This window comes from Calonectris borealis, chromosome 1 (assembly GCF_964195595.1).
Source record: "Calonectris borealis chromosome 1, bCalBor7.hap1.2, whole genome shotgun sequence".
Taxonomy (NCBI): Eukaryota; Metazoa; Chordata; class Aves; order Procellariiformes; family Procellariidae; genus Calonectris; species Calonectris borealis.
Genome location: NC_134312.1, coordinates 42,785,774 through 42,797,800, shown reverse-complemented (window position 1 = coordinate 42,797,800; position 12,027 = coordinate 42,785,774). Strand labels below are relative to the sequence as shown.

Here is a 12,027-nt window from a genome sequence, read left to right as displayed (position 1 = left end):
AGGAAAACATCTGTCTGCTCAGGCTTAGAATCTGCTAATTGCCTGGCAGCTATCCAATAACTTACCTCTTCACCTGTGCCTGGCCACAATAATTTTAATGAAAGTTACTTTCATAGCATAGAATTTCCCTCAACTGCTCGCAGGAGGTTGTATTCTGGTGTAATTATAACATTTGCTAGTGGCTTCTATTCAGAACAACAGGTTTTACTTGCTGCTGTTGTACTTGTGCAGTCCAGTTCATACTTCTTGATCTGCTTCTCCATTTTGGATTTGCTTTGTAAAAGCTGTCTCTTTCATGAAGCTACCTTTTTTTTAAGTACAGAGTTTATAAAGGTAGTGGATGTACAAATTGTGAAATTTGAACTAGTTGGCATGGACTGTAACAAAATGTAGCTTTGACATGTGCAAGAGATTCTAGATTCTTTAATAAAGGGGTTAAAATCTTTACTCTGACACACTGGAGTTGGGCATGCTGCACGTACGGTACTACCTCTTAGAAATTTCACAGTGTTTTTACATTCAATTGCTAGGACCAATACTCTTAGTCTGAATATATGCATGTGGCATTAAGTGGGTGATTGTTGTATGACTTATCTGTGCGGTTGTATTAATTTTCTTCCTTAACATTTTTTCCTGAACTAACTGAACTTGCTACTTAAGTTGTTGTTAGTTCTGATATGGTACTTGAAGATAAAATTATGATTAACTTGACTAACTTCTGGAAAAATGTCAGAGTGACAGGAATGTTATCAACCCTTTATCAACATACATGACTAAATTTAAGCTTTTTTTGGTAGTTCATGTAGCAGATGTAGTTTTGCCCAAATTGGGAGGTTAAGGGAAATCTTGATTTCTTGGTAGTCTGCATATTATCTTAGTAACCAGAAATAGTATATTCATGTTGAGCATAAAGCCATCAGGCAGAAGGGTTCTGCATTTTAAAGTGAACAGGGATGTTGAAACATGTGCTTGTCCTTCCTAATAGAGGTAAGATAGCTTTAATTAATGCAAACTTTCAGTGTTTAACTAAGCTAACGTATTCTTGGTTACTTCCTCTAACCTGAAGCTGGTCCTAACAATTAAAAGCAGTTGTTTACTACTGTGTTCTAAATAATGTGGCCCAACTGCTTAAATACCATAACTATGGGAAGTTAACACAATAATCTGTAGCTATATGCTGGGGTTTGGCCCACCTCACAGGCAATGGAGGCTGTCAGCAATCTACCCCATAAATCTCACCAGTAGCCTTGATGTCGGTAACTTTCTGTCTTAACAGTAAGTCTATGTTTGCTATTTTACTAAAGTGAAACTAGTATTAAGGAGTTGTAGCTGTCAAGTATTTATAAGGAGGATTGCATTAATTGCTTCCTTTTATACATGTATAATACAGTGGCTCGTTTAGCAAAACAGTTCTGGCTCATTTTGGGAGTGACAGGGTGTTAAAAGACAGTAGTATCGGCTGCTTTCCTGAGTGAAATAAAAATGTGAATTTTGAAGATTGACTTCCTTAGCGAAGTAATAATTCAATTGTCTTGAACTTTCTTTCATAAAACCAAGCCCGTTAGTGCTTTCTTAATTCTGCTTAATCATATGAATTTACTATGCTGTTCATTGATGACATAAAACTCGTTTTTAGTATGAAGTTTTATTGCACAAGTTTGTCTCAGTTGATCCAGGTATTTGGAATACTCTGGTTCTAATTCAGGTTAAGCCTCAGTTTAAGAGCCTGTCCTAACAGTTTCAATCCGCATGGTACAGTGGGTCATAGTTTTGATTTGTTCAGCTTTCTAAAGCTTAAAGTAGAGTGTAAAATCTGTTTTGATGCAAGTTGGTTATTAAGAGGGCTGGTTAAGGAGGGGTCAACATGTGCTTAGCATGCAGTGTTACTAACGGTTTTGTCACTGAATCTTTCAGCTTGCCTAAAGTTGTTAAAAGACGTGTGAATGCTCTCAAGAATCTTCAAGTTCAGTGTGCACAGATAGAAGCAAAGTTCTATGAGGAAGTTCACGAGCTGGAAAGAAAGTATGCTGCTCTCTATCAGCCCTTATTTGACAAGGTATTTTAATGCTAATCTGATTTGTACTTAAAAGCTTTAGCTAAAACAAGGGAATATAAACTGAAAGCTTATGCATGTTCTGAATTATTTTGGCCTTGTATGTGCCCACTCAATTCAACTGACACCATTTTACTATCCATGTGAATATCAACTAAGATGAAGGGAGAGAAAGGTTCAGTTTGTTCCATGGTTACCAATTTCACTTCAATATACCAGGCCTCATCTTGTTAATTGAGCACATGTCAGATGATATGGTAACCTTTCTGGAACTTTGGTGCTTATTTTAGTGTGTTGAAAAGCTGCTAACTGCTGAGTCCTCTTCTAGGGCCAGAAGAAAAAGTTTTGATAAGTAGTTAATATATTACCAATTGTGTAACTTTAGGATTAGGAAATTATTGGTTACGGCATTGGTGGTTGCAATGGCTAGGAAATGTGAAAATATTCTTGGTTTAATCTTCCAGCGAAGTGAAATCATCAATGCAATTTATGAACCTACAGAGGAAGAATGTGAATGGAAAGCAGATGTTGAAGAAGAAATTTCAGTGAGTATCATAAGGGGTTCTCATCAGTATCTCAAGTTTTAGCATGACACAAGATTCATTTACATTAAAGGTTAAAAAAAAATGTGGGTGCATAATGATTGCTTGCTTATAATAATAATAATTCATAATGATTGCTTAAAGCATGCACATGAAATTTAATCTCTACTGGTATCAACATAAAACTGTTAACGAACCTTCTGGGCACTTTTTTAAAATTAAGAACAACTAACATTTTTATTCTATCAAGGAGGAAATGAAAGAGAAAGCCAAGCTTGAAGAGGAAAAAAAGGACGAAGAAAAAGAAGACCCTAAAGGAATTCCTGAGTTTTGGCTGACAGTATTCAAGAACGTGGACTTGCTCAGTGATATGGTTCAGGTAGGTGGCCATCCAGGCTTGTTTCAGTTAAGTACTAATGCAACTTCAAGTGTCTTTTTTTAAGAAAGGAGTATAAACAGTACATTACTTCATGTGTCTGTTGGAGAGCGAAAATGGAACAAGTACTTGATGTCATCTGTGGTACTTTATTCAACTGAGAGCACAGAGCAGTCTAAAATACCTTCTTACTGTGCTGTCATTAGTTGAACTTATTTTACCTTACTAATACACTTTCTGTATTTATAGGAGTGTGTGTATGGGATGTGTATTAGATATTGCGAAAAACTACATGATGTTAGTATGGATTTAGGTTGTGTACTTGTCCTGATTTTGGCTGGGATAGAGTTAATTTTCTTCCACTGCAGTGGAAAGTCTATGGCCATTGTTGCCATCTGCTGGTCACATTCATGAAAATGTTTCAGTGCTGCAAGAAGGTTCTTGTATGTAAAACTCATTCTAAGTATGGCTCTTTATCTCTGCAGGGTCTTAAATCTCTGTACAATTTAATGTTATGAAAATTGAATTAACTGTGTTTTCTTTACAGGAACATGATGAACCTATCCTGAAACACTTAAAAGATATAAAAGTGAAATTTTCAGAAGTTGGACAGCCTATGGTTTGTTTAACCTATTTAATAAGATTACTTTTATCTTAAGACTTATTAGTATATTAGTAGCATGGTCTGTGATAGCTAATTGTCTTATGGCAATCATGAGAAATATGCAGCTGCTTCTTGTCTTCTGAAAAACAGTACAAGGACTAGTACTAGTCTTGTGGTACCATGTGAATGAATTTAATTTAACCTTCAAATTCTGATGAGTTAATAACTTGGCCTTAATATCTGATGACTAAATTTCACCTTTAAATTTTGATACCTTCAGGTACTTTTTGTATAACCGTTATAATTGGATATAATTTCCTTGCCAGAAATCAGATGGCTTGCTAAGTTTTAATATTTTAAATTTAGAAGTTCTCTCTATATGTTAGCACCAGAAAAGCTGTACACTAGGAGATCTGGTGTCATTACTGCAAGCAGTATATTAACTAATAAGCACAAGATCAACATGGTAAATGAAAACGTTTGAAGATTTACTGTACAACTTGGGCAGCAAATTCTAGAATAAGTTACATATGTGCTCTGTTTCAATTTTGGAGGAGATGGATATATTCCATTGCCTGTGTATTTTTGGTTTTGGATTTTAGGTATGTGGAAGTTAAAGGTATGTTTTGCTAAATTGCTAAAGTTGTTGCTCTGCAATTCTTTTTAAGAGTTTCACATTAGAATTTCATTTTGAACCAAATGACTACTTCACAAATGAAGTATTGACAAAGACGTATAGAATGAGGTCAGAGCCAGATGATTCTGATCCCTTCTCCTTTGATGGACCGGAAATCATGGGTTGTACAGGGTGAGTGCTAATAAATAACTTTAAGGCAGTGTAACAGTTTCCTCCTTAGCATTATCCAACTACAGATTTACAGCATCTTGGGAAGGTGCTGGAAAAGATATTGCCACCTAATAACTTGTAAACAGCGGGGTTTGGCTTGAGTTTTTTTAGTGTTTTTCAGTAACTTCAATACGATACATAAAATTGTGTTTTATATTATATAATTTATAAGTATATATAATATATATTACATATGCATATAAATAAAAAATCTAATCAGTATTTATCTAGAAATACTGTTCTGCAATCACTAAAGCTGAACTGGAAGGCGGATGTTATCTTTTTGTAGGCCTTGATAGCTTTTGTCAATATTTGTTCGATCACTTCTTTTAATCTTTCTGTATTTCTGACATGCAGCATTTTGGGAGGTTTTACTTTCTATATTGCAGTTGTCCAGTTTGTTTTATGAGTGTTGAATGTTTGCCTCTGAGTGTCTTTCAGTTGATCTATTTGAGAAATGGAGAACAGTTATCTCCTATTAACTCCAGGTTCCTCATGATTTTAAAGAGCTGTCACGCTCCTTTCTCTGTGATGTCTTTTGTTCTAAATTAGCTGTTATTCCTCACACTAAATAATCTCTTTATTCTGTACATGTCCCTTTTCTTGTGAACAGAAGGATGAGAGAAACGCGAGTTGTACATAATTAGCCTTATGGGTACATCAGGGCTCTATGCATCATGGCCTGTTCAGTTGCCCTCATGTTAATGTCTCTTCAATGTTCTGACTGCTCTTCTGAGTGATAATAACTAATTTAGAGCCTATCACTGCATAGTCAGGGTTGGTTTTACCCATATATTAATCTGCAGTTACTGATACTGACTTTTTTTATCACTTCATTTCCCAGTCACTTAATGTAACACATTTCTGCAAATGTCCTGTAAGATTTAGTCTTAAGTGCTTGAATAGATTTGATCAAACTGTTTTGTCTTCCTTAGTTTGAACTGTTTTTGAAAAGCATAAATTCTGGTAGATGTTGCTGTAAGATGACACTCTGCTGTGAAAATGATTTTTTCCTAGTCCTTGTTTTGTGTTTTAACTAAGACAGCCTCTTCTTATCCCAGAACATCTCGCCTCCTTCCTTTGAATCTTTAAAGGAATCTAATCAGAAACTTCTGCACATGCGGACAGTCTTATTCATGTGACTTCTTCATTTACATGTCCCGAGAATTCTGTCTCATTGTCAGATAAGCCTGTGGGCATGATTTAGCAGGATAGAGTTAAAAAAAAACCAAACCACAAACCCAAAATGCAAAAAACCCACAAACAACTAAAAACCAACCAAAAACTACACACCTGCTTGATGCATTATTTTAGGGGCTTATTGATTACAATGATAGGTGTGGTAAACCTTGGCATATTACTAGCATGACCGAATATGACATTACCTTATAATGGATAGGTAGCACTAAAAATTATATGACACCATTCTTTTGGTAGGAGACTAGGTAGAACTCGGTAGCAGATGAAAATTAGTGTTTCAGAGATTGAGTGGGGAAGGAGAAACTTTTGGATGAAAAAACTTCATTCCTAAAATGAACTGTTACTTTTGTTCTCAAGAGTATAAACTAATGAAAAGATAGCACTGAATAAATACTACCTTAATATTTTATATTCACTGTATCCCTTGCAGTTGTGATAGTCTCAGTAGGTACCTGTAACAAGGGGAACGGTATTAAGTTGCAACTATTTTTTTCTTTTTCTTTCCTCTCTAGTTGCCAAATAGACTGGAAAAAAGGAAAGAATGTTACTTTGAAAACTATTAAGAAGAAACAGAAACATAAGGGTCGCGGAACAGTCAGAACAGTGACAAAAACTGTTTCCAATGACTCTTTCTTCAACTTCTTTAGTCCTCCTGAAGGTAAACTGAACATTAGTTTATCTGCGTTAACTTTAAAAGTAGTACGTACTTCACTCACTTGTTTCTTCCTTTTTTTTCCTACAGTTCCTGAAAGTGGAGACTTGGTAAGTTGATTTATTTAAAATAAGGGGCTGGAGGGGAAACACCAGTAGAAGAATTCATGCCTTTATATACAAAGTGTTTGTTGAAATTGTTTGGGAATTTTTTAAACAGCTTCAGATCTAACTATTTCTGTATTTAACTGAGAATACTTGTGATGAATAGTATGTATTTGAGTTTTCTTTATTAGAAGGATTATTTGTTGAGTTGGATTTGTTGAGTTCAGTTTAGTAAATTTTAACAGCTTATCCTTCCTGAAAGCTACCTTGTGAATTGTTAACAGTTGTACAAATGTAGTGATCTTCGTTGTTAGCCTTTTGGTCTAATGGGTGGTGTAAGTCTCTCCCTTCGGGCATTGTTTGGATGATCTTCTCTAATGGCTGCATGTATCTGGTTTGTATTTTATGCTGTTAAAAAATTCCCAAGCTATTAACTCTTGGAGAAAGTAATTCTTGTTTTAAAGAATAGAAACTGCAAGAGCCCACTCTTCTGTGTGCTCACTAGTAGAAAATTCTTGTGGCAATAAGCCATGTTTTTGTAAGGAGGAAAACTACCAAAAACACTTAACAGTGCTGAATACATCATGCAGCTTGAGTGAGAAATCTGATGAAAGCGTCCAGAAGCATGCTGTTAGAACTCCAATTGGCATCGACACCAAAAGCTGTGTGTTCATAATATTTAAAAAAAATCAAACTTTTTGAATTGAAGATAACTTCTCAGATGGGAGACAGCAGAACACTTATGTGTAAACAAAAGGAGTGAAAACCTGGGATTGGATCAGAGAGCATTTTTAGGTGTTCAGGTGCTTCACAATGGCTAGCTTAATGGGAATCGTGGAGGTGATGCACTGTAGGAATCAGAAGTAACTTGTAAAATCTTTAATTGGATAGGCTCACCTGGCTAGTGTTTAGTTCTTAAGGGTATAGTGCATGCAAACTGAAAGTCTATGGGAGGTATCAAACAATTTTTCTACTTAGAACAAAAGCAAGTTGGGGGTGGGGGAGGAATAGAACTTAAACTCCGGAATTTTGTATAATTAAGCTTACTGAAGAAGTAGCCCTCCATTGCGTAATGCAGGTAGGCTGTTTAAAGCATAAAACTTGACTCCACAATTTCAATTCTATAAAGCAAGTCCTGAAGCAAAAAAAGTCAACATGTGGGATTTGTATAAATCTGACCACATCAAAAACTGTGCAACTTGTGTTTGTGTGTAAAAAGTAGTTATCAGCTTATGATTTAGGAAATAATGTTGTTTTATGCAGGATGATGATGCTGAGGCAATCCTTGCTGCAGACTTTGAAATAGGTCATTTCTTGCGTGAACGTATAGTCCCCCGATCAGTATTGTACTTCACAGGAGAAGCTATTGAAGATGATGATGATGATGTAAGTACAATATTCTTTCAAAATGCTAAAAACTTTGAACTAATGTTGCTTAAAGACTTCGAGCAATTTCTGAGTTTTATAATGTTGGTATCCTTAGAATGGGATGTATCAACATTAGTTTCAGCTGAGCTTCCTGGTGTTCAGTAAAGAGCAGCACGAAAGTAATTCATCTTTGAAGTAGTGACTTGAGAGTTTTATGGCAAAAATAGTGGTAGCAGCTGAACATTTAGGGGATGTCTGAGTTGAATTTTGTGTACAAGGCATTCCTAGGGTGGTGTACCCAATACTTCAGTAGAACTATAATGAGCTGCCAGGGAGCAAATCAGTCTATTTATCTAGCTGCTCAGCCTGTTTGTGCTTACAGTGATACTGGGCTACCAAGTTCCTTGAGATTCAAGGGCACTCTTCTTAGAAAATGATAGATAAGCACATTCAAAGCATGCCAAGATATTCAAAGCAAGCTCTGCAAAAGTGTGAGTTAAGTGCTTTAAAGGAGCTAAGCTTGAAAAGCAAACCACAAAACCCCAGAACTTTATATGGGTAAAATATTTTCTCTCCCCTGTCTCCACACAAACAAGGACAATTTGACAGTTTGATTTGGCTAAGATAAGTCCAGCCTTGAAATTAATTTTTAGAATGTAAAATGGTAGCCCTTAGCCCAAAGCCTTTGCTGGGGGAGGTAAAAGAGAAGTGACTGACTGTACAGATTGCCTTAGGCTTTGAGACACCCTGCTGGCCAGAAGTGTTATCACAGTCTAATAAGCTCTTCCAGTGTTATGCATGAGGAACTTAAGGTAGACAGTTTTCTCTGCCAGAGCATAGCTTAAGAGATTGAACATTGTTCATTTAAAAATGCGTCAAGCATTTTTAAATCTGTCAGATACAGGAAGTTCTCTTAGAGCACAATACAGTGTGGCTTCTGGCACCTGCCTGAGTTATCTGGCTATACTTGAGCCATAAATGGCTGCATTTATGACACTATCAAAATTATTTATTTTCTCTCCTAGTATGATGAAGAAGGTGAAGAGGCAGATGATGAGGTAAGTTGACAGATGGCCTTGATTTAAATGGTTTCCCTTTTGTAGTTTGTTATCTGGAATAAGAGTTCCTTTAGTTCTTGAATGCTCTAGACACTAAGTTTAATATTACTTATGAATGGAAGATACAATACATTGTTTTGTGGATCTAGGGTGAATTAAAAAAAACCAACAAAACAACAAAAAAACCCAAACCAAACGAAGACAACCCTAAGGTATCTTACAAATTAAGTTGCAACTGATGTCAAAAGATGATGTGCTTTGTGGAGTGCAAACTAATAAATATGCATAACTTAAAGTTGTAATTAATGTATTTAAGAGTAGAATTTAATCTTTTTTTTCTTGAAAATGGCTCAAGAAGCTGAATGTGGATAAGCTAGAGAAATATAAACAAGTGTTTTCTTTCAGGAGGGGGAAGAAGAAGCAGATGAAGAAAACGATCCTGATTATGACCCAAAAGTAAGGAATTAAAAAGAATGTTTGAAGTCACACACTTAAAATTTTACGTAGGTTAAGTCTTGATTTTTAGTTTAAGTTTTTAATCAATAGTTCCTATTGTATTGGAGAATGTTTTGGCTGAGGCTGTTTCAGTCCCAGTTCTGACAGACTAATATTGGTAAAGCAACTTTTTAAAAGTTCTTCCTACAAGAATCATTTTGTGAAAATAACTTTTGGCTTTGAGCACTGAAATTAGTCAGGCTTGGTTTTCTATAAACTTGTCTTGCAGCAAGTTGCTGCTAATGATGAAAATGTTCTATAATGGTTGTAAGGACATGCAGAGAACTGAGTAATCCAGATTCAGTTTTTGGGAACTTGTCACAAGCTGTGACTCTGGCACAGATTTTGCCAGCAGAGTACAAAACTGAGGCTTTTTCAGGGTAGATAATAGGAAGTCTTTTATTCCTTGAGGTAGCAGAAGTCAAGGTTCAGGAACACATCTACAGCCAAGTACTAAAATGTGAACAGCCAAGAGCAACTGGCAACTTTCTTATTCCATGGGAAGGGCAAATGACTGGTCAGGCTCGGTTTGCTGGAACAGTGGTTGAGAGCCACTCAATTCATAGCTTTTTCCTGGCTGAGGGAAAGGCATATTTGGCCACCGGAAAGCACCTGATGGTGGTAGGTGAAAGTTGCAGTCATGAAAACGAAGTCTGTGTGAACTAAAATTGTCTGCTGCGAAATGTGCTTGCAATTTCAAATGAGGAGGCAGCTTATTTCTCAGTAGGAATGGTTTGAGCTATGATCAAAGTACTATTGAAAGAATTGCATAATCTGAGCATTGTACCTAGAAAGATGTAGGGTATAGAATTATTAATCAAAATGTACAACCTGTTGGTGATGTTTCATCTGCTCTAGTATGTTCAAACTGCTTCCTATTCAAGAAAGTTTTGGAATCAAAATGAAACAGCTGCAGGATGGGCTTCTTATTTCCACCATTTCAGATTGCTTTTCTAGGCTAAACAGAACTGAGAAAGGGCAAGACTGTATGTTCAGTTTCAGAGAGAACTGCCAAAGGGCAAGAGACACTAGTGGTACTATAGTGTATTGACGCAAGAATAAATAGTTGTAAGCTGATCAAAGGCTGAAAGCCAGCTTGACTTTATTAAAGCACTGTGGTCCTAGAATAGCTATCCAGTAAAACTTGCAACTGAACTCTGCCCCCAAAAAAGCCTTTTCCTTAAATTCCTATTTTACTGTCAGATATTGTTGGTTGTCTGTTTCAATATAACAAGAAATTTTCCATGTTAGAATTTTCTAACAGCTGGAATTTATTGCAAAAGGTATGCACTAACAAAGCCAAAATAAATGCATTGTGGATGTTGCCACATCCAAAGGCAGCAGTATTACTAATACTGGGCAATTAGGTTAAGGGAAAAGATGAAAGAAGAACTTGAATACTGGAACTTGAGAAAGTATGCTTAGCAATACTAATAGCTCTTTTAAAACACTGATATCTGTAAACTGATGTTTCCTTTTTTTTCAACAGAAGGATCAAAACCCAGCAGAATGCAAGCAGCAGTGAAGCAGTGTGTATGTGGCCTTGAGGATTACCTGCACTGTAATAGCCTAAACACAACTATTAGTTACTTACAGCCTTATGTTTTGTATCTTGGTAGAATTAAGTAACCAATTTGTTAAAAAAAGAAATCAAACACATAAGAACCAGTTTAAAATGTAGGTTCAATCTACCTAGCATTTTAACAGTATAATTTTCTGCCAATATGTAGAATGCAGTAAATCCCCTAAAGCATGAATGTTAATTCATTGCTACATAGTTTGGTTCTTGTGACGTCTTTGTCATGTAGCTATTAGACTGCAGCTGTAAAGATTATCAAAACTGTTAACTGAGACCAATATTTGTTTAGAGAAAACTCTCCTGAAGAACCAACCAAAGTATTTTTCAGCCCAGTAGTCTGAACGGGTTTAAGTCTGCTTGCACTAGCTGTGCCTTCATTACTTTGTTATAGAAATGGCAGTGACTTGTACTAACTAGGAGATGATGATGCATTTTGAATTTGACTACTTGAGAAGACTAGTATAACTTGTTTAATTTCCAACAAGACCACATTAAACATCCATAACTGTCAGCTTGTTTATGCTATGGGTTTTGTATTTTATGTGACATAGTGATCTACGAAAGAAACCTAGTCATCATATTAAGGTTATTGTTTACCACTGGGGTGTGAATAAAACCTAGTATTTTCAGAAGCTAGTCTTGTTTTATTATGATGTGTATATCTGCATTTGTAAACTGGTAAGGCATATCTTTCATGCTGCAATTAACTTTTTACTAGAAACGGAAGTTGAGAGTTACTGAAAAGTAAATTATATAGCATTTTAAAAACAAACACAATAGTTTAGAAAGTTTGATCCATACTTGCCATTTGCAGTGTGATACTTGTGAATCGGAGCTAGATGTTTCAGTTTTTGGTTGACACTGCCGTTTTGGAGAAGACAAGTTTTTAGAAGTGGGGCTAGATCTGATAAAGGACTTTGGTATTGCTGTGGCTGACTCTAAGGCATTGGTTATTGGTATGAAATCTGGAGCCCAGGAAGGTGCCTTGGATTTCCAGTCTGTGCAGACACAGCTAGGTTGTCCTGAACAAAATCTGCCCTGCAGCCTAAGGGAGTGCTAGAACACTTAGCTGTGTTGTAGTTTGTACTCACTGTATCAAGCATCTACAGAGGAGGAAACAAACCCCAAGGAATTCCTCTCTCCTCACCT

General features: G+C 36.1%; 1 protein-coding gene across 6 annotated transcripts in view; it reads left to right on the top strand.

Annotated features, from left to right (window-relative positions):
* The window catches only part of NAP1L1 (nucleosome assembly protein 1 like 1), a 30,982-nt gene extending 19,472 nt beyond the window's left edge, over window positions 1-11,510 (top strand). For 5 of the 6 annotated variants that reach the window (XM_075150212.1, XM_075150194.1, XM_075150235.1 and 2 more), the window contains 11 exons: window positions 1,915-2,056; window positions 2,518-2,598; window positions 2,846-2,974; window positions 3,519-3,590; window positions 4,244-4,383; window positions 6,135-6,280; window positions 6,365-6,384; window positions 7,642-7,764; window positions 8,772-8,804; window positions 9,210-9,260; window positions 10,789-11,510. In XM_075150212.1, coding sequence (XP_075006313.1) covers window positions 1,915-2,056; window positions 2,518-2,598; window positions 2,846-2,974; window positions 3,519-3,590; window positions 4,244-4,383; window positions 6,135-6,280; window positions 6,365-6,384; window positions 7,642-7,764; window positions 8,772-8,804; window positions 9,210-9,260; window positions 10,789-10,824 — 973 coding nt within the window. In that variant the 3' untranslated portion in view covers window positions 10,825-11,510. The remainder of the gene's footprint in view (window positions 1-1,914; window positions 2,057-2,517; window positions 2,599-2,845; window positions 2,975-3,518; window positions 3,591-4,243; window positions 4,384-6,134; window positions 6,281-6,364; window positions 6,385-7,641; window positions 7,765-8,771; window positions 8,805-9,209; window positions 9,261-10,788) is intronic. The other variant, XM_075150224.1, reaches the window with a different exon arrangement.
* Window positions 11,511-12,027: the final 517 nt, after the last annotated feature.